The 20692-nt window shown below is 57.0% G+C and overlaps 2 protein-coding genes across 8 annotated transcripts in view; one reads left to right on the forward strand and one right to left on the reverse strand.

Annotated features, from left to right (window-relative positions):
- PTPN1 (protein tyrosine phosphatase non-receptor type 1) overlaps window positions 1–2190 on the forward strand; it is a 68050-nt gene extending 65860 nt beyond the window's left edge. For all 5 annotated transcript variants that reach the window (XR_006740272.1, XM_045574403.1, XM_045574404.1 and 2 more), the window contains one exon: window positions 404–2190. Coding sequence is in view for 4 of the 5 variants with exons in the window: in XM_045574403.1 (XP_045430359.1) it covers window positions 404–427 (24 nt within the window). In the remaining variant the exon portion in view is untranslated. The remainder of the gene's footprint in view (window positions 1–403) is intronic.
- A 1239-nt stretch (window positions 2191–3429) lies between these two features.
- Window positions 3430–20692, reverse strand: part of RIPOR3 (RIPOR family member 3) — a 70090-nt gene continuing 52827 nt past the window's right edge. For 2 of the 3 annotated variants that reach the window (XM_036419620.2, XM_045574402.1), the window contains 19 exons: window positions 20389–20467; window positions 18451–18474; window positions 18072–18125; window positions 17242–17391; window positions 16930–16993; window positions 16596–16639; window positions 16332–16457; window positions 16099–16244; window positions 15417–15546; window positions 13582–14154; window positions 11050–11180; window positions 10501–10624; window positions 9611–9746; window positions 8945–9106; window positions 8165–8326; window positions 7488–7690; window positions 6269–6352; window positions 4870–4960; window positions 3430–4492 (listed from right to left, as the gene is read on the reverse strand). In XM_036419620.2, the coding sequence (XP_036275513.1) occupies window positions 4389–4492; window positions 4870–4960; window positions 6269–6352; window positions 7488–7690; window positions 8165–8326; window positions 8945–9106; window positions 9611–9746; window positions 10501–10624; window positions 11050–11180; window positions 13582–14154; window positions 15417–15546; window positions 16099–16244; window positions 16332–16457; window positions 16596–16639; window positions 16930–16993; window positions 17242–17391; window positions 18072–18125; window positions 18451–18474; window positions 20389–20467 (2587 nt within the window). In that variant the 3' untranslated portion in view covers window positions 3430–4388. The remainder of the gene's footprint in view (window positions 4493–4869; window positions 4961–6268; window positions 6353–7487; window positions 7691–8164; window positions 8327–8944; window positions 9107–9610; window positions 9747–10500; window positions 10625–11049; window positions 11181–13581; window positions 14155–15416; window positions 15547–16098; window positions 16245–16331; window positions 16458–16595; window positions 16640–16929; window positions 16994–17241; window positions 17392–18071; window positions 18126–18450; window positions 18475–20388; window positions 20468–20692) is intronic. The other variant, XM_036419621.2, reaches the window with a different exon arrangement.

Genomic DNA, 20692 nt, shown 5'->3' on the forward strand with positions numbered 1-20692 from the left:
TTTTTACCCTGCCATTGAGGTCCAGAAGGAGCAGTTCCCGCTTGATTTGGACTGAAATGCCATTTCAGTAGACATCCACACCTGAGAAGTGAGTTGCTGTTAGAGTAAGGGGAAGGGAGGATTGGCTTCAAAACTCTGGTCATGGAAATAACCTCACAAGACTTCTTTCTTTTTAAAATTTTACCTCTTTTCAGGTGACCGTCTTTGAGCGCATCAGATGGCTTAGTAACACACAGTCTGTCCTTAGGGGTGGTTTTTGGAAGGGTGGAGGCCATTGTACAAATAACTAAATAAAAGCCTCTTTTATAGGAGCGGCCAGGGGTTAGGGGTGGCCAGTAGTGCCAAGTCTGCAGCTCTGCCGGGTGGGTCCGGGCTCAACTGAAAATGTCTGGCTTCATTCCAGTTCTCGTTCAACAACAACACATAACCTGACCCACCTGCACCCCACTGCCCGCCCCACGCACAGAGCCCGCACCTGACTAGCAGGCAACGTGGTAGGTGAGGGCCGACGCACAGCGTGGCCGGCATGACGGGGCAGATGTTTGCCCCGCACCGAAGCTTCCCTTCCCAGCTGTTGGTAGTTTGAAGCTGCCTCTTTCATTTTATTCCCCCAACCCCTTCTTTATGTACCAAATCCACAGCCTGTCTGAGGAGAGCAGGAGAGAGTCCCTTGCCGGTGGCACGAGGAAGGTGGCCTGTGCGGGCAGCACACGGCATTCCCTGGGAGGCTGCGGAGACGCATGTTGTGAGCCTCTCCACTCCATATTTATTTTTTATTTCTTCCCCAGAGAGTCCATAGTGCACTAGCATTTTCTTAAACCAATAATGTATTAAAAAATGTTTTGATGTCAGCCTTGCATGAAAAGCTTTCTCAAAAAGTACAATAATAAACCCTCAGGTAGTGTTGGGAACGTATGACTTTGCCATGAGCCCACTGCGGCAGGCCAGTGCCAGGAAGGAGGACAGCTGTGAGCAGTGGGCATTTCATGACACTGTGGGTAACAGAGGAGGTTTGGCATTTGTTAATAGAGCAGCGGGGTAATATATAACGAACACTTGGGTATTTAACAAACATGACGGGAGATGACTTTGTCCGGCTATTCCCCTCCCCCGTTTTATCTCCTAGAACTTTATTCTCAATCGCCACTTTCCCCGTGGGTATTAGAATGCATGTTCGGTCTTCTTGTGCCCTGATCAAATACCACGTGCTTGAAATACTTAGATCTCTGCTTATGAAGTGCCCTCGTGTAAAAGTCCAATTTCCCTTTGCATGATCAGACATTACACAGCTGTGGTTCCTAAGACTATTGCTGAACTGTTCGCTGTTCAGCACTGGAGGGATGTTTCCAGTAACAGATATTGGCCTAATTCCTGGCATGAAACTCTGGTGACTTCCTGGTGCGGGCTGGGTCCCACTGTAACTCAAACATTCCAAGGCGATGGGAAGCCATAGTCACACCTCACGCGCTGGACATGTAGGCAAGCGGGGTCCCCTGCACACACCCCTTCGGGATCGGCCTCCACTGTCCCGAGCGCACACTCTCCTGGAGAAGACTGTGATCTGGAGCCAAGGCAGTTGTTGGAAACCACACTTGAAGCAGCCTGGAGAGGACGGCCTCTTGGAGTCAGCCGGCTGCTTTCTCAGCCGGGAGGGCCTTGCTGAACGAGGCCTGTCTGCCCCTGCCCTGGAGCCCTGGGACTGATGGTGCTCACGACTCTTCTTGTGAGGGGAACCTAAGACCTCCACATTAAGTGGCTTTTTTAACAAGAAAAAAAGGCAGCTGTAGCGCCTGAGCTGCTTTCTCGCCAGCATTTTCACATTTTGCCTTTCACGTGTTAGAAGCCCGTGCAGAGGAACTCTGTGGTGGGAACAGTGAGGCATCGCCCGCAGAGCCTTGGGAGGTGTGGATGAGGCTGAGGTGCCAGGCTGCGAGCATTTGAGTTGGGCTTGTTTGTTTTTGAAGTCCTGTATATGTATGTAGTAGTTGGGTGTGTATATATAGTAGCATTTCAAAATTGATATACTGGTTTAACCTCTGTCTTTGGAAAACAGATGACTCTCCATCTTGTTACACGTATGTTAGAGAAGTAGCGAGCTGCTCTGCTATATGCCTTAAACCAATATTTACTCAGCAGGTCATTATTTTTTACAATGGCCATGGAATACACCATTTTTACAAAAATAAAAACCAACAAAAAAAGCGAGATGTTTTGGTATAATACCTTTTCAGGTGTGTGTATACGTGGATGCATGACGGGGTGGGGTGGGGGGCGCGTCTCAGGGTCTTCTGTGATCTCACAGAACTGTTAAACTGTACAGTTTTCCAACTTGCCATATAAAAATGATGAGTTTGCATTTTAGTTGCAACAATAAAAAAATTTTTTCTAAAGAATATGGATTTGGGGTGCTTCCCATTTCTTTGCTTAACTGGGCCTAAACCAGAATGGACAACCCTACTTTCCACCCCTTCTGATGTGAGGCAGATGTTGTCAAGCGGGGTTACAAGTTTCCACGTGTGGGAATCACAAGGGCCTCCACAGGATGCACTGGGGCATTCTCCTTGAATGGGGGTTCATTTAACACATCCTGCCTTAACCTGCTTCCTTCAGCACACGAGGTCCTTGGATAGCTTAGCAAACTTGCACAAGTTGTTGGAAAAGCTGTTCAGACCTCAAGAATATGCCTCTTAACCAACTGCCTGTGAGACCCAGTGGTGGTTATCGCATCTCAGTATGGTCCTGTTCGATGTAGAATTGACGATGTGGGAATAGTAAGATGTGCAAAATCATGTAGTCTTCCTTTTTTGTACAAAATAAATGTAAATCTTCCCTAACGTGATTTTTTTGGCTTTTTGTTTTGAGATAATTTCAGACTTGCAAAATGTTGCAAAGAGGTACAAAGAATTTTTCTTATATCCCTCAAGGCTTTCTGACATGTTTCAAGGCTGGCTGCTGAGTGCACTGTTTATGCTTTGGCCTCCTGGCAGGATCCTGGGAGTGGGAAACAAGCACAGTCATGGTCACGTGACCACACAGTGCCCACTGTGGTGGCCAGGGTGGTGGTGCCACACCCACGGTCACTTCCATCTGTTTCACATACCAAAAAATGGCCTCTAAGCGGCATGAAGAGGCGGAATGCCAGTATGTGGGAAAAACAAAACTAAGTTGGTGACTTTGGAACAGAAATCAGGTGGGGCCAAAGGCCGGGCAAAGGCCATACCACATGGAGTCTGGGTAGGAGAGCGTCTGGGGAGCCTTATGAGAATTGAAGGACATTTAACATTGCCTTTCCTGCGCCTGCTTCTGTGGGAGCACCCGCCCACAGTGTCACATGGAGCGAGTGTGCTCGGGGACAGGAGGGGCAGCCGCCTCAGCGGGATGTCTGAAAACAACCACTACGTACATTTTCCAGGTAAAATGAAACGCCAATAAAAATTGTTCTTTTTCATTGAAATTTCAGAAAGTTCCACATATAAACAAATCAAATAAATACTAAGTTAAATCGAAAAACACAAAATACATATAGGAAATATAAATGAGAATGTTTAAGTTTCAAAGTTCTCTAATGCCGTTGTTGATAGGCATGTGCACACCCCAGGTTATCTCAACGTCATTAACACAATAGTGTTAACACATTAACACGTTCGAGTCCTTAGACTTCACAGCAAACGAACTTTGTGTCTTTAAAACGACATGCTGGTCAGTGAAATCTTTCTTCACACCAGCTGTGGCATTTGAAGCAACTTATATCCCTGGCCCTCAGTTGACTTGCTTCAGAAGTGAGATCTCACTTTGTTCAGTGAGGTCACAGTGGATGCTTTTACTGACGTGATACTCGAGGCTTCTGCTTTCCTTTGTGCGCTGGAACATGGTGGAAGGAAGGTCCATGGGCAGCAGCCTGCCCCCGGGCCTTTGGGGCACACCCAGGTGAAGAGCTGAACCGGAACCCCCGCTCCGTGCAGTGGAAATGACTCGGCCCACTGCACTCCTCCTTTACCGAGCTCATAGGCCTGCCGGCCTCCTCATCACAGTATTTAGCCAGAGGTGCTGAGCCAGCTGACTTGCGAGGAGACAAGGTCACCTTGGTGCCTTTTATTCAGGCCTCAACTCCATAGCATGGCTGGCTCTGCCTCCGGGGGAACGATTCTCAAGGCCAAAAGCTGATAGGTTGGTTAAAGTGGTTCAGCCCGTGTGCTTCTATTACCAAAGCCCCACTTGTGCCCTGCGGCTTTATAACTGATCTGAGACTCAGGGAGCAACTCTGGCCAGCTCATACTTCCAGGGCGCACACAGCGTGCCCCCATCCACAGCTCAGCCCCTGTGTCAGGACTGGGCAGCAGTAGAAACAAAGATGCCAGCTGTGAGCTCGTCGGCTGAGATTTTTTTTTTTAGAATATTGTGATTTCAACATCTGCCTCCTGGAAAAAGGTTTCTTCTCTTTGCTCTAAGCAAAGTTTGCCCATTTTCTCAAAAGCGAAGCGTCCTTTTTCACCTGCAATATTAAGATGATTTGTCATTCGATTGTTCCCTGCCTTGGATGGCCTTAGCAATACTGACACCTGGGTCTCAGGCTGGGGGTATTGGGATGCCAACTGGTGCCTCGCCCTTATGTCCAAGACAGAGTTTACTGAATCATGTCCCTTGCATCTGCTTTTATTCTCAGAAACATAAACTGACGTTTAAGGAGGAAATAAAGCATTTCTTGCCACCTTAACCATGAAGGAAGCCTGCCTTGGCCAAATGCAGTTAAATGGCTGCTAACAGTGGCCATCTCAGGTGCTAATTTGCATCTTTTAAGAGCCAGCCTGGCTGCTCCGGCACAGCCTTGCTAAGGGCCCACTGCACATAACAATGGATGCTGTACTTTACCGAATGACAGCGTGGCTTCCCGGGCTGCCGCCCTCACAGCCTCCAGGTCAGATTGGCACAGGCCAGCAATCTGATCAATGCTTTCGATGCCCTGCTTAGGAAAAAGAGGACCCATTAGATTTTTTTATTATTACTGATTTCAGAGAAGAAGGGGGGAGAGAGAAACATCAGTGATGAGAATCATTGATTGGCTGCCTCCTGCATGGGATTGAGCCCACAACCTAGGCATGTGCCCAGATTGTGAATCAAACCACGACTTCCTGGTTCATAGGTCGACGCTGAACCACTGAGCCATGCTGGCAGGGCCGTTGGGAGACATTTTAGGCAGCAGGTAGAATCTACTTGTGGAAGCCTGCAGGGCCAGCCCTCGCATGGTCGGCCCGATTCCTTTTCTGAAGGCTCTGAGCTGCTCTTATGGCCTCTGGTTCATGCGAAGCACCACTGCAAGAGTCTCGTTTCTCAGTCCTGACACCTGCCAGCAAATGGGCCACTAGCATTGATGTATGGACAGCTGGCAGGCCCACCTTGAAAATGAGAAGACCTGATGCCCTCTGGACCTTTCTACCTCCTCCCTGGTCTCCCAACCATTCCCTCCAGGTCAGACTAGGAGAGGGGCAATCAGGACCCTGACCCCAGGGCCAAGGAACAGAGTGCACCTCGCCCTTTACTGGATACTCGGACTGGCTATTCGATTATAGCCAAACCATTCCAGAGTGAATGGGGTGTTTAATCTGTGCGGGACTGTGTTTCACCTCGTAATTGCCATTTAAATGAGAATTCTAGATGCAATGAGGTTGAAGCTTTATGCACAAAAATGCTTATAATGACATTATAATAAATGGATAATGAACCTACATTTTCTACAATAAGATTAGAGGAGTAGATTAAATTAAGGTGTAACTTCTATGGGTCCTTTATAAAAAATTCCAAGGCATTACCAGTCTAACACAAAAAGTTATTTTGTTCAGTTTTTAAACCATACTACCAATTTTCAGTGCCCACACATACCCACAAGCAAAAAGGAAATACACCAAAATGTCAGTAGTTTCCTCTGTTAGGAGGATGGATAGTTTACACATGTGTTGTATACTCTTTTTCCTCTACCGTGAGCTTTTAGAAATTTTTAATTGAGGATATTAAAGCATCTGATGCAGGAGTTCAGAGGTGAATTCCTGGAGCCGCCTACGCGTCATCAGAGGCAAAGCAAATGCTCAGGGCTGGCCGGGCTGCCGCTGCGGCTGCTCCTCTCAGACCAGCTCTGCAGCTCCCTTTTGTGCGGTGGTTGTAAGCAGTGATTTTTTTTTAATTATTATTATCTTTCTTGTCCTGATGGGAAAGTTTTGAACTAACTTGAGCACCAGCAGGCTTCTCCGTCCCCATGAGGACAGGCTGGACTCACCCTGAGATGTTTCAGTGCCATGCATGCCGCCTGCTGGAGCTTTGCATCGTCCTCCGTCAGGGCGTTGGTGTAGAAAAGCAGAGCCTGGGGAATAAGGCTGCTGTGAGTGAAGTGGGGAGGGTGCCCACAGCAAAGCCCACGGCGCCCACAGCTGGTCCTCCGATTGCTGACAGGAAGTCAGGCCATGATCCATTAATCATCAGGCCAGGTGCAAAGTCCCGAGATGGATACTGCAGTACTGAGCTTCTCCCTAAAAACACTGGCCTGGTGGTGACCGAATGAATAAAGCTCTTTTTGTCAGTGTCTACCAAATGCTTTCTGGAACTGCTATCTCGAGGAAATGCTAACTCAGGATCAGATGTTTAGGCGGACAAGAGAACTGAACACACTTGACGGAAAAGCATCGCCCCTTCATCACCCTCTTCCAGTCACAGCTCTGCTCCCGCCCCCTTGGTCACATGACCATGGCCGAGTCACTTCCTCTGGAATAGGGGTGTCGAACTCAATCAGAGAAGGGGCCAAAATCTAAAATCCAGCCTAAATCGTGGGCCGAATGGTTTACTGAACAGTCATAAACTGTCATAGTGATGGAAACGCAGCGTAGTGCAGTGATGACAGCGCGGTGCGGGCCACATTGCAAGGCCTGGAGTGACGGATTTGGCCCGGGGGCCTTGTGTTTGACACATGTGCTCTGGAAAATAAAGTTGGCACTTGCTTCACACAATTGTTGTAAGCATTTGGGGATGTGCCTGGCCCTCAGTGAGCCCGAGACTAAAGTGAGGCCCCAATATTGCCCTCCTTGGGGGCTGATATCTAAAATCTAGAATAGTCACAGGTCCAGGAACCTAAAAGGCACAGGGGGTCCAATTTCTTGGTTTTCAAAAAATGGACTGAACCCTACCAACCATCGACACATTAATTGCAGGTAAATGGAATTCCAAGAAACAGGCAAGTGACATGTCAAAGACCAAATAGATGATGTTGCTTTAGGAACACTGAGGTGAGGGAGATGTGTGGTGTGTGGTTCCTCCCAGGGCTGGTGCTGCCGATGGCGATGGCGTGAGGAGAGCCTTGTTCACGTTTGGATCATCCCTAAACCCAAATACCATGCGGCAAATGCGGCCCCGGTCACACACACCTTGGTCTTTTCCGAGAGAGAAAGCCTCCCTCCCCTCCCCACACCTGCAGCCAGGAGGCTGCCACCTCCCCTCACACATACCTTTTCCCGGAAGCTCTTGTTCTTGGCCGCGCTGGCCAGGGACGCGCTGGCCGCCCTGCACACCTTCGGAGGCCCGTCCAGCTGCAGCAGGGCCCAGGCCCTCAGGGTCTGGGGCAGGGGCTGGAGCTGGGCCAGCCGCTTCCCCTGCAGCTTCCTGACCGCCTTGGCCTGCCCCGTGCACTGCAGCTCCTCCAGGAGGGTCACTGGAAGAGACGGGAGAATGAGCCCGGGTCCCCTGCGATGGTGGCCGGGCTGCCCAGCTGCGGGTTCGTTTGGCCATGGCATTAGCCACGGAGAAGCAAATCCCACATCAGGCCCATGTGGTCACCCAGGCCCATCTGGACTGGCTTCCGCGGGGCCTCCTGGAATCTCTAGGAAGGCTTCCTGGCAAGGGATCAAGTCCCCCCTGAAGACTGACACAGCCCCAGCCCAGACTTCAGGGTCGCAGGCCAGCGGAACCTCAGGCCCAGCTGTGGCTTCTGCTCTGCGCTGAGAACAGTCTTCTTCCCCTAGAGCTAATCTCATCACAGGGGCTGGGCGGGGTTTCCTGAAATTGGGGTTCTTAAAAGAACAGCTGGAGCAGAAAGATGCAAAGCTAGCTTCCTGGAGCTGGGACCCAGGCCTCCACCGATGGAGTCCCTTTGCTGTTGCCCGGGGCCGCGCTCCCAAGCCCCTACCTTCCTTGGTGAGCTGGGCAAAGTGCTTCTCCAGGTCCGAGACACCCTGCCTCTGCAGGTAACTGTGAAACTGGAACCAGGTGACAGTCTGTTCTTCGGGGGGGCCGGCTCCGGGGAGCAGCCCGCCGAAGCTGACCACCTGCTCCAGGAGCCTGCGGCACGCTGGCAGGGAGACAGGGGACGGGGCTGGGAGACACAGACCTCGCCCCCAGGAGCTGCTTAGCTGGCGGGGCCAGGTCAGCCTACAGGCGTTCTGAGGGCGTGTGGGTGGGGTCCCTCCTCACACCGCCTGTGCCCGGGGAAGGAGGGCGCTCCAGGTGGGGTCACAGGCCCGGGCTTGGGCGGTCTCGGGGGCACATCCACATGACTGGGGCCAGGGCTGGGACTCTGCAGGCTACTGAGCAGCCCGGGTGGCGGTCAGAGCTGCTGACAGCCAGCCAGCCAGCTTCTGGAGCGTGAGTGCCCCCTCCAGCTGTGAGCAGGGAACGCTCTGCCTTCTGAGCCCAGCCTGCGGGGAGATGCAGGCTTGCCTGCCTCCCATGAAGGCTCTTTCTTAGCCCTTCGAGGTTCTGGGAAGCCATGGCATCTGCCCCAGGAAAAGGCCCCGCCCACTAGTGTCTGCAGGTCACAGGCCCCTCCGGCTCCCTGCAGGAGGAGGTGTTTGCAGTCCTGTCACGCTTGGTGCCATGAAGACACTCAGGGGCAGGCGGGGAGGCCCGCTGTGACGTCACTGAAGCCGGACGCGGGGAGGGGGGTGGGAGGAGGAGGACAGGGAGTTACCTATTTCCAGTTGTCCCGGGTACTTCCCCCTGACTCTGTGCAGGAACGTTTTCTTGAGCTGGCTCAGGAGCGTGGTGGCGGGGCAGGCCAGGACCCCGCCGGGCTCCGTGCACCCCTGCCACAGCTTCAGGCAGCCCTTCCTCCGAGCGGCCTGCGGGAGGACTGAGAGCCCGGGCTCAGACCGACTGCGCACAGGCCCAAAGGTTTCCCTCCACGGGGCCCGGAGGTCGGGAGCGGAGGGGTGACCACGGTGCCAGAGAGAGGACAGGCAGCTTCAGCTCTGAGCACCTCACCGGCTCCCCACCCACAGTGCTCACAGCAGCCCGGGGGCGCCTGCGGTCACCAGCCTGTCCTTGTGGGCAGAGGCCGACCTGGGGTCACAGCTGCTGGTTATGTGAGCGCACGCTGTGTGCCTGGAGCGTGGATTCCTTCGCGGACCCATTGCCCAGACGGGGGCGCTGAGGCTCCGCGGCCCAGAGTCACACCGCTGACCAGAGGCGCCTCTTCCTCCGAGGCTGTGTGGCCTCCCTTCCCGCCTGCACAGGGGCTGGGAGCCCAGGCCAGCCGGCCCCCCGGGCGCATCGGGAAGGGAGAGGAGCCCGCCCACACGCGAAGCCGCTCCCTTTGTGCCATTCACAGGGGCAGCCAGTGTGGGCGGTTACTTACTCTCCTCCACGGACGCCGCCTCTCTGACCTTCTCAAAATCCAGCAGAGACAGGGTCTCCAGGACCTGCTTTTGCTGTGCAGCTTCTTCCAGAAGGCTCTCCTGGACCATCCTCGACAGGTTAGGGGAGGCCAGTTTCTGGGAAGCAGCCCACGCGCTCCCGGTTAGCACAGACCCGCCCTCTGAGGTCAGCCGTCACGACTGTGGCCCTGGCCTGCCGGCGCCCATCCCGCCTGTCCCCGAGGAGGCTCCTGGCTGCCACCTGGGAGTCCCCCTCACCAGGGTGTTGAGACACCGGGCCCAGGCTGGAGCCGCCCCGGGCTGCCTTCGCCTCCAGAAGAGACCAGCCTGCCTGAAAGCAAAGCCACCCACCCAGGAAAGCAGCGCCGAGAGACGGAGGGGCCCAGCCAGGATGGCATCTGAAACCCTGGATCCAGCCGGGCCTGAAGCCCACCTCTGGGCCTGTCAATTCTATGAGCCAAGACGTTTTCTCTTTAGGTTGAGCCTGTTTGGACTGGAGTTCTGGCTTCTACGACCAAAGGCGTCACAGCCACTGCCTCGGATGCAGGGCTGGGCTGCGGAAGAACCACGTGGCTCCACCCAGGTCTGGCCGGAAGCTTCCCGGGGGGAACCTCCTCAATCTCAGTGGCTCTCAAGGTTCAGGCTTCTGGCCCCTGCACCGTGCTCCCTGCCACCTGGAAGGTCAGCCTTTGCAGAGAACTCCAACCCCACCCGGCCCCTGGCCAGTCCCTCCCTCTCTCCACCCCCCACTGGGCCCCTGGCCAGTCCCTCCCTCTCTCCACGCACACACACACGCACACACACATACACACACACACACATACACACACACACACACACACACACACACCCGCGCCAGGCCCCTCAGCACCTGCAGCAGAGCCTTGCAGACGTGCAGGTGGACGGTGAGCAGCGTGTCCAGCTCGGGGGCACCGGCCGTGAGCTCCCGGGAGGACTCTCTCAGGGACGGTGTGGGGGGCCGGGTCCTGTCCTTTCTGGGTTGAGTGGAGAGCGGGGTGACCATCTGGTTAGGGCAGAGGGACCCCCCCTCCCTGGAGAGCTCTGACGGGAGACCAGGGAGCTGTGGGGCTGAGGGTGGTGGCTGTGCAGAGGGGTCGGAGGCAGTGACTGCTGCGTGTCAGGTCAACGTTAGAGGCTCTACGGTGACCTCCGTCGTCATGTTTTAAGGTTCAAAAGAATCCATTGCTCGGAAGAGAAAGCTCAGGGCCAGGCTGAGCTGCTCTCCCTCACTCCAGTCCCTGGGGGGCTGCTCTGAATCAGGCAGTGGCGTGGGGGGCGGCAGGGGGGGGCACAGTAATCAGAATAAATACCCGTCGGGCAGTGGGAGACACAGCAGGAGGCTGGTAGGAAGGAAGGGGCTAAGACTGGTCCCCTGGTCAGTGCTGGCGGGAGCACTCACCGGGGACCCTGGGGACCCCCAAAGAGGGACAGCTCGTGGGGGGCAAAGTCGGCGTTGAGGAAGGCGAAGCTCTCCAGGATGCACTCCATCAGGCTCTCGGCCGAGCCGTGCTCCCGGCGGCCTCCGCGGGGCTGTGGACGGAGCAAGACCTCAGGCAGCCTTCCCCACGCACCCCATCTCGCACCCCCACCCTAGCAGCGCCCCAGGTGGGCGGCGGGCACGGGGCACGGCGCTCCCCAAGCAGGTCCCGAGTGGCATGTGACACAAACGGTGCAAAAGCTCCAGGGAGACAGACCTTACAGCTCCCTGGGCACAGACGCCCACAGGACAGGGCAAGAGCTGGGAGGGAGGGAGTGGGGGGCCAGGCAAAGTGGGAGAGGGGTGCCCTCCCCGGAGAGGCGAGGGGTGCCCTCTGCAGCTGGCACCTGCCACTTCGGACCGTGGGGCCAGTGTCCCCAGACCATTCAGTTTTCGAATGAGAGCTGGATTTTGTGGGCAGCTGCCCCATTTAAAGACATTGACATCTGATTTCAAATTAGTTTTAAAATGTGGTGTGAGCCGAGACCGGTTTGGCTCAATGGATAGAGCATCGGCTTGGGGACTGAAGGGTCCCGGGTTCGATTCCGGTCAAGGGCATGTACCTTGGTTGCGGGCATATCCCCAGTAGGGGGTGTGCAAGAGGCAGCTGATCGATGACTCTCTCATCGATGTTTCTAACTCTCTATCTCTCTCTCTTCCTCTCTGTACAAAATCAATAAAATACATTTTTTTTAAAAAAATAATAAAATAAAATGTGGTGTGAGTCAGGCCAAACACCTCCTCAGGAGACCAGTGCAGGGAGATGGGGAAGGAGAGGAGGCTGGAGGCAGCACCGATGGAGGGGTCAGGGGTCATGTTGGGTGCACGGGGGAGGCCTGCCCCTCCCCGTCCTCAGGGCCGCCTGGTGGCAGGTCTGAGCAGGCGTGCGATTCTCGGTCTCCGGTGCTCTGTGACGTCTCCGAGACCCCTGGCTTATGCTCTGGAGCCACTGCTCCTCAGGGAGATGCAGAAGCTTCGAGCCCCTGGTCACGTTTTCATCAGCGGCCAGGACATAGCTTGTTATGTGTGTTTCTGTTTAAAGACACCTTACTTCGTAGGTGTTGTTTATTCCTAAATGAATTTAAGCCACATGCTTGAAACTCACGCCTAACCCACGTATGTTCTCCGGGAGACACATCACTGTCCTCCGAGCTTAGGACACCAGCCCGCGCTTCAGCCCTGCCCTGGGGGCCTTTAAAAATAGTACAGCCACCAAAAAAGCACAAAAATAGAAAAAAACAAACACGTAGCACTAAATAGACTACAAAGGGGACACACCTTCAGTGAGGGGGCTGACATCAGTGACTCAGTGTTTCTGTCACTCGAAGCCTGACAGAACCATGAGTATTGATTTGGGCTATAAATACGTTTTTGCAAGTAAATGAATTCACAAAAAGAGAATCCATGAATAATGAGCCCATATGTAAACACACACACACGTGTATACACACATACATGCGTGTATAATTTCTCTTTAAAAAGTCAACCTAGAAACCATAGTCTGTAGTCATTTTCATTCTTCTCACTTGGTTTGCCAAAAAAAAAAAAAAAAAAAAGAGTTCCTCAAGATGTTTACAATGACTGCCTGATGCAGTATGATTCTAAGATGTTTATGTGCAGTATAATTTTTCAAACTTCAGGTGACAGGTTGCCCCCCACGAGCTGTTCTACAAAAAAAAAAAATGCTGTTAAGAAACTGAAAAAAACATTCTTTTTCTTCTTTATTTTCCTTGAAATCTTCAGGGAGGCCCATAGCAGCGGTAAATAGTGAACATTTTTTAAAGTTACCAGATAGAGAATCCAGCTTTCTTTCCCCCGCACTGATGTGTAATGCTGGGGGGCGGGTGGGGAAGGAATAAAGCAAAACGGGTTTTTGTGGGGAGCCTTTAAGCTGCTTCAGCGCCAGTGTGTGTTTCCATAAATTAATTGATGTGTAAGTGGGTGCTGATGTGATGCATTTTATTTTACTTATAGTCAAATTTATATAAGCCCCCCAAATCGGATAGTCTGCCCAGACCAGCACCTCTGAGAGCCACGCAAGAACAGCCCTGGCGTGGCCCTGTAGAGAGGTTGGGGGGGCGGGGGTGGTGTTTGCTGGGGACTGTCGGTGGTGCCAGCCCCGGCCAGGAGAATGCCCCAGGTTTTAATTCCTCCAGCCAGGGATTTAATGTCGAGCTGCTGCCTCACCTGCTCGGGTCAGAAGATGTGAGAGGGGGCTGGGTTCTGGCTGGATGTGAAGCAAGTTATTCACTCTGAGCCCCAACTTCCTCCCAACCCTCCTTCCAGCCCCATGAGGCTCTTGTAATCCCCACTTCACAGACCAGCAAACTGAGGCCCAGAGAGGAGTCCTGCCTACCCTCTGGCGATCAGAGGTGGGAGCGGCTGCCCCGGAGCCCGTACTGGGGGCTACACCCTGGGCAGCGCAGGGCTGCGGCCTCCGAAGAGCGGACATACCTTCAGCCGGTCCCTGACGCTGAGGACCTGGTACTCCAGCTCCTGGAGCCGGGGCTGGGCGGGGGCTGTGCACCTCAGCAAATCCAGCACCTCCTGCAGGGGCCTCTCCAGGGCCAGCCCAGGCCCATCCACTCCGTCCCCGGGTTCTCCTTCGTCGTGGTCTTTCTGGCTGCCCGGCATCGTGTGGTTGTGGAGTGGGGCGCCCCGGGGCAGGTTGGGGCTCTCTACCCCCAGGTTCCTCCAGCCAGGCCGCTCCACCAGTGCGCCTCCGCACAGGGGGACCATCTCCGGCAGGAGGCCCAGGGGCGGGGAGTCCTCCCGAGCCTCCTCTTCCGTGGAGGTGTTGGGGCCGACGGCCAAGGGCAGGAACCCCACGTCCGAGGTGGATGCCGACGTGCTGGTCTCGGTGTCTCGGGGGTCCTCCGAGCTGAAGGAGTCCATCTCCGGCAGCTCCTGGCTCCGGCGGCGCAGGCCGGGGCCCCGTAGGTCGCCATCGGACAGGCAGCTGAGGATGGAGGGGGCCCTGGGACTGCCCAGCAGCAAGGCCTGCTGCGCCGGCTGCTGCAGGACGGACTGGAAAGGGGGACACAGGACCAGCCTCACTGGCCGCCCCGGGCCCCACAGCAAGGCCCCCGGGGGGGCTCCCCCACCAGGCACCGGCTCTGCACACCCCCGCCCTCCGGGAGGTCCTCCACGCTGACTCGGAGGTGCTGGTAGCACCCAGCACCCTCTCTGCTCTCACCCCTCATCCTCACTCTCTCACTCACACCTTCCAAGCCGCAGAGGCCTCCTTGCTGGTTCTCACACTCTCCAGGTTCACTCACACGTTCCCACCTCAGGGCCTTTGCACTGACTGTGCTTCCTGCCAAAGAGTGTTCTGCTTCACCTCCCGAGGTCTTTCTGCCCCCCAGGCAGGCAGTGCTCCCTGAGGGCACAGTCCTCACCCGCCTGCACCAGGGCCTGGCCTGCGGTTTTGAATGAGCGAAATGCATGGCGGGAGGAAGGACCTGACATACAATGCACGTGAGTGCTCCCTGCACAGGAACAGCCGCGGCTCGCCAGCAAAGTGAGCACTGTGCGGAGGGCCTCGGAGACCTGCCTCCTTCCTCCCTCACTCCTCCCGTCTCCGAAAGCATTACCAGGTTAAAAAGGCAGCTTTGGGTTAAAAGACGGAGGAAAAGACGCGCCTGCTCCCAGATGGTACAGAGCAGCGGTCGGCAAACTCATTCGTCAACAGAGCCAAATATCAAACAGTACAATTATTGAAATTTCTTTTGGGAGCCACATTTAAAAAAAAAAAACAAAAAAAAAACTTCTATTGTAACACCACTTCTTCCCAATAGACTGGCCCAGGCCGTGGTATTTTGTAGCCGCACTCAAGGGGCCAAAGAGCCGCATGTGGCTCGAGAGCCGCAGTTTGCCGACCACCGGCATAGAGTGTCTCTAGAAGGGTGTGAAGAAGTTGACTATGACCCTAAGATCCCTGGAGGTCAGAGGAAAGAGGTGCTTTACTGTGTGTCATGTCAAGGCATTACTGACCGGAAATACATTTCGTCGGAAACAAATACATCGGAAGCCACGGCCATGGCCATGGCCAGGGTGACAGAACCAAACAGGCAACCTTACTCCAGGTGTCCAGGAGAGCCAACCAAGTCAAACAGGCCCCCGAATAAAGGGGCCAGCATCAAGGAAGAAACGGTACAGAAAACACCCAGATACCCAAAGTGTGCCACACCGAGAGGTGCCGGCTGCCCAGCCCCCCCACATGCTGCCCGGGGAGTCACCCCACCTCCAGCCCCAGCGAGACCCCGCGGCCGCCCGGCGAGGCCACTCACCAGGTAGTACCTCTCCCGGAAGCTGGGGGTGCTCGGGGGCGTCCAGGTGTACAGGGAGCTCTTCCTGCTGCCCACGGAGAACTTGATTGTGGGGCTGGGTGACACCAGGAAGCTCTCCGTATCGAACGGGCTGGAGGGAGAGGGCGCCAGGGTGTCGCTGACGCCCGTCCAGGGCCCGGGCACCGAAGGGAGATGGAGGCCTTGCCCGGGATCCCGGGGGAAGCCCGGGGGCTCCAGTCCACATTCTCAACTTCCTTAACCGTCTCTCAGATGGCAAGGGGCAGTGACGCTACCAGTCACGTGAATGGATCCCTCATCAGTCCCAGAAGGACCTCTGGGCCAGTCCCAGTCCCAGTAAGGCTGAGGCCCCTGGAGCAGGGAGGTCTGGGTACAGCCTCCCGGCCCGCAGCGACCTGCTCGCTCTCGCTTGCACAAACACCTGGCTAGAGGTGCCTGGAGCCCAGCCTGACCACCAGGTCTGTGGCTCCCGCCCTGTGGGCACCCCGTGGGAGACGCGGGCAGAAATGCCCACGAGTGGATGCTAGAGTGTGGTCAGGCCACCAGGGGGAGCCAGCGAGACACACTGGGCTCAGGCTCTGGGAGGGCATCCCTCCAGATGGGAATTTGGGGCTGGCCCTGGGGAGGGGCAGCAGGGCGGGGAGCCAGGCTGGCCCCTACTCACTTCCACAGCACCTCCAGCTGCAGCTTGATGGTGCCCAGCTCCGTGATGTCCACCACGATGAGCTGCGGCCGGGTCGTGAAGAAGTCGGTGATGTCACACGTCACCGTGCCCACCGCCAGGGAACTCAGGCCACGAAGCTCTGTCACCTGGGGGTGAGGAGGGGTGGGTGGTGTCTGAGCTGAGCCTCCGCAGGCCCTGGCCCTGGCCCTGCCCCTGCCCCAGGCCCCACCCACCTTGATCTCCAAGTTCTCGTGCAGAGTGGGGATGAAGGCCTTCTCCTCCTCGTCCCAGGTCTGACTGTCGTCAGACTCGATTCGGCCCTTCAGCTTCCAGCGCTGGCGACCCAGGCGCATGAGCACCTGAGAGTGGGGGCCACGAAGGGGTGGGTCAGCTGCCCCAGGTGGATGCCCCCACTAGCCACCAGCCTGGGGGCCCTCCCTGCCAGGTGGGGCCCTGGGGCCCCAAGGCCTGGCAGGAACGTGGGAGCGTGGCCATACCTCGTACTGGTCTCCTGGACAGAGGCGTGCGTAGCCCACCAAGCCTGGAACACAGAGACGCTGAGCTCTGTCCTGCTCTGCCGCTGCCCTGGGGCCCTGCCTGAGCCTGGGAATCGGACTCAGAGACGAGCCATCACGATGGACAGTGGACAGGCCTGGACCCTCACATCCAACTCAGAGAGGGGCGGGACCTGCCTGAGGTCACATGTCACAGGAGCGCAAGCCCAGGGCTGGGAGAGGACCCCTGGATTCCGACCCACACCCCACCCTTGGGCCCTCCAGAAGCCTGACGCCCACTCAGAGCGGCCACTGCCCACCCCCTCTGCCCCGTTACCTTTCATCCTGACGTGGAACTCGCCCAAGTGGACTTCCAGGGCCCCCTCGATGAGCCACATGTCCTGCAAAGCCCCACGGGATGGCTCAGCACCTGCCCCGAGGCCGGCTGGCCGGGTGGGGTGAGAGGAGTGGGCCGGTGGGGTGAGAGGAGTGGGCCAGGGCGGGGGGGGGCCGCAGAGGGCATGGAGGAGGGGCACACACCAACCCTGCCAGACAGAGGCTGGTGGGCAGAGCTTCCTCAGGGCCCAGGGCACCCCCTAACGCTGGGCCCGGCCCCCACCGCCCCCTGGCGCCCCTGCTGGCGGCCCACCTCGGTGCACTCCTGCAGGCTCCGGCCCAGCTCCTGCAGGCTCTCCCGGGAGGCGCGGCTGGGCGGGCAGCGGGAGAAGGCCTGCTGCATGTTGGAGGCGCCGTCCCGCAGGCGGCACTGGATGCAGTAGCCCTCGTACAGCTCGTCCACCTGCGGGGGCACGGGGCCGTGGGTGCTGCCACGCCGAGGGCCGGGGCCCGGGCCTGCCGATCACTCTCACCCCTGGGAGAGGCTGCCCCTGAGCGAATGCCCCCCCCCCCCCCATGGTGGCCACATGCTGCACTTGCCCTGGCTCCCACGGCTCCCACAGGGACAGGAAGCCCGCCTGTCTCCTCCGCTTCTGTCCCGCCTCCGCAGTGGCCGGCGGGCAGGCGGTGCACACGGGAAGGAGTGACCTGGACAGGTAGTGCAGCCCTCCCTCTCCCGCCCAAGTTCTCCAGGCAAACAGGGAGGTGCTATTCTGCCTACCCACTGGGCTACTGCGGGGAGGGAGCGGGAGGGGCGGGTAAAGCAAGATCGTGGACGAATTCAGGGACTCCAGACCCTATGGGACTTGCTGAGACCTAAAGCAACCCTTGTCCCTCTCTGAGCATCCCCTCTCCCGTCTCCATAGCGGGCGCTCGGTCCCAGCCTTGCCGGCCTCTCCGATGGAGCAGAGGGCTCCCCGGGCCCAGCGCCTGCCGTTCCTGCTCCCCCCTGATGCTCCGGCCTCAGCACCCAGAGCACCCGTCCCGCTCGGAGGGCCTCCTGGCTCTGCTCTCTGGTGGAGGCCCAGCAAGGACAGACCACCCGACCGCACCCTGAGACACGGGGGGGCCCCCCCCGCTGACCTTGCTGATGTGAAATTCCATCTTCCGGATGTGCCTCTCCACAGAGCGCGTTTGCTTCTCCCGGAGAAAGAGAAGGTGCTTTTAAACGCAGCCTGGACCACCTAGGGCGTGTACCTAGGTGCAGGTTTCTCATCTCCACCCCCCTGCAGGCCCTGACACGGACGCCTGGGCTCGAAGCCAGGCCAGCCCCTCACCTCCCTCCAGGAAGGCTCCTTGCCGAGCCTCGGTTTCCCCGTTTGTAAAATGGGGAGAACCCCGGGTATTTCTCCTGGAGGATGACCATAGGACGGAACCGGAGCAGCAAAGACACTGTGCTCACCCAGCCAGGCCCGGCCATGGCCGCCTGCCCACCCCATGCTGACGGAGGCAGGTCACTCACCTTGTCAAGATCGTAATAGAAAGCCTGTGGGGGAGCAAGAGGGGAGGGGAAAGGTGTCAGGGCTCTGGATGCTCCCCCAAGACCCAGGAGGCTACATCCCAGGGGCGCCTGAGCTCCGAGGACAGGAAGCCAGCAGCCACGCCACCCCCAGAGGCCCGTGGTGCAGGCGGAGGAAGAAGGGGGATTGGACTCGTGTGCTCTGGATGAGGCAGGTCTAAGCCGGGCTCTGTGTCCCTGCTCTGTCCCGGGCAGTTACTCAACCTCTCGGCGCCTCTGTTTCCTCACAGACAGTGGGCTAGCCATCGCATCTGCCCCGAGGGTTGCTGAGAAGAGTGAAAGACACAGCAAGCACTCAAGAAAATGGGGACCATGGCCCCTGGCGATCTGACTGTTTAAGGGTAACTCAGCCAGGATCAGAAGGACTGGGATGGGGAGAGGCAGCCGGCACCACCAGTTCGGGTCTTAGGAAATGGCAAACCCAGACTGGTCCATCCACGCCAGGGGCCGAGGTGTCACCCATGAAAGGACGATGTCGTCGGGGTGGGCAAAGCTCTGCCTCCATGTGAGAGGCGAGCAGTGGGGGCTGGGAAGGGCTGAGGTCTTGCTAATGCTGCTTCCTCCATCTGCGAGGCCTGCCCGCCCCCCAGGGGAAGGCCCGGCTGAGCTGCCCACCTTTCCCTCCCACAGGGGCTGGCACACTGCCGGCCCCCAAGGTCTGCTGAGCTGGAGCCGGGATGCAGAGGGGCCACTGACAGAAAGATTCGCCTCCCCTCTGGTTTCCCAGCCCTGGCTCTGGGCTTCGGCCGTGCAGCAGGGAGGCCGGGAAGCAGCTGGCAGGGCGGAGGAGCCACAGGCAGCGAGGCCTCTTGGCTGTCCTTCCTAATCCCATTGGGATGGAGGGTGGGGTGGAGAAGTGGGGGTGGGGATTTCCCAAGACCGGAAAGAAAGAGCCTCCCGCTGGGAGGATGGCGGTCCTCAGAGGTGGAGCCTGACAGTGGGAGCAGATAAAATATGGAACACCAGCCCTCACTGGTGTCCTCAGTGGTTAGAGCATTAGCCTTTGACCCCAGGGCTGGGTTCAATTCCGGATTCCAGTCAAGGGCATGTACCTAGGTGCAGGTTTCTCATCTCAGTGGGGAGGGGGGGAAGGGGGAGGCAACCAATTGATATGGCTCTCTCACACTGATGTTTCTCTCTCTCTCTCTCTCTTTCTTCTTCATCTCCCTCCTTCCCTTCTACTCTCTCTAAAATGAATGGAAAAAATATCCTCCAGTGAGAAATAAAATATCAAATACCCAGTGACATTTACGGTTCCAATAAAGAATGAATAATTTTTTTAAGCATAAGTATGTCTCAAAGATGCACGGGACATAATTACACTGAAAAATTATTTGATGATAATCTAAAAATCCTATTTAACTGGGACACTATTTTTTTTCTCTTGAGTGTGTGTGTGTGTTCCTATCTGAGGAGAAAATGGTAGCAAGAGCCCAGAGCGGATGAGTCCTGGGCGGCCTGTAAGCCGCAGCCCTCAAGGTGGCCAAACCACAGAGGCCTGTGGCAGACCGTGAGGCGATGCCTGACCCAATTTTTGGCATCACAGAAGCCGCCTGATCACAGGGCGCCCAGACGGCCCAGGCCTGTAAGACGGGCCTATAGGACGCGTGCCTCTGCGCGCCCACTGCCTTCGCTACCGCTAGAACCACAGAGAGAATGGAGGTGGGTCCTCGGAGGCGTGGCCTCTGCGCCATGCTGGGCTGGGAGGGGAGCTTCCCACCCGCCCGGGGTTAACGTCACCCCACCGCAGAGCAAGTCCGTTCCTTGGCGCTCTGAGTTCCCGAGATCCGCACCCACGGTGCAGGCGAGGGGGTGAGGGAGGGCCCATCTTTGAACCCCAGGCAAGGCTGTCCCAGTGGGCAGGTGGGGCAGGGGTCTCACCAGCCTGGAATTCCTGTGGGTGTCCTTGTGGCGTCCTGACAGGTAGTCCAGCTCGGCCTGCTGGACGCACAGGTGCTCCCTGCAAGGAGGACCAGGAAAAGGAGTTGGAAAAGGAACAGAAGAGAAAAAGAAACAGGCTGATGACCGGTGTCCCGCAGTGCAGGCAGCCACAGCTGCCACGTGGAGACAGCTGTGGTTCTCTCAGCAGGCTCCGAGGGCAGAGGGCAGAGGGCAGAGGGCAGAGGGCAGAGGGCAGAGGGCAGAGGGCAGAGCCACCCCAACACCCCACCCCCAGAAACCGGGC

Source organism: Pipistrellus kuhlii, unplaced genomic scaffold (assembly GCF_014108245.1).
Source record: "Pipistrellus kuhlii isolate mPipKuh1 unplaced genomic scaffold, mPipKuh1.p scaffold_m20_p_6, whole genome shotgun sequence".
In the NCBI taxonomy this organism is placed as follows: domain Eukaryota; kingdom Metazoa; phylum Chordata; class Mammalia; order Chiroptera; family Vespertilionidae; genus Pipistrellus; species Pipistrellus kuhlii.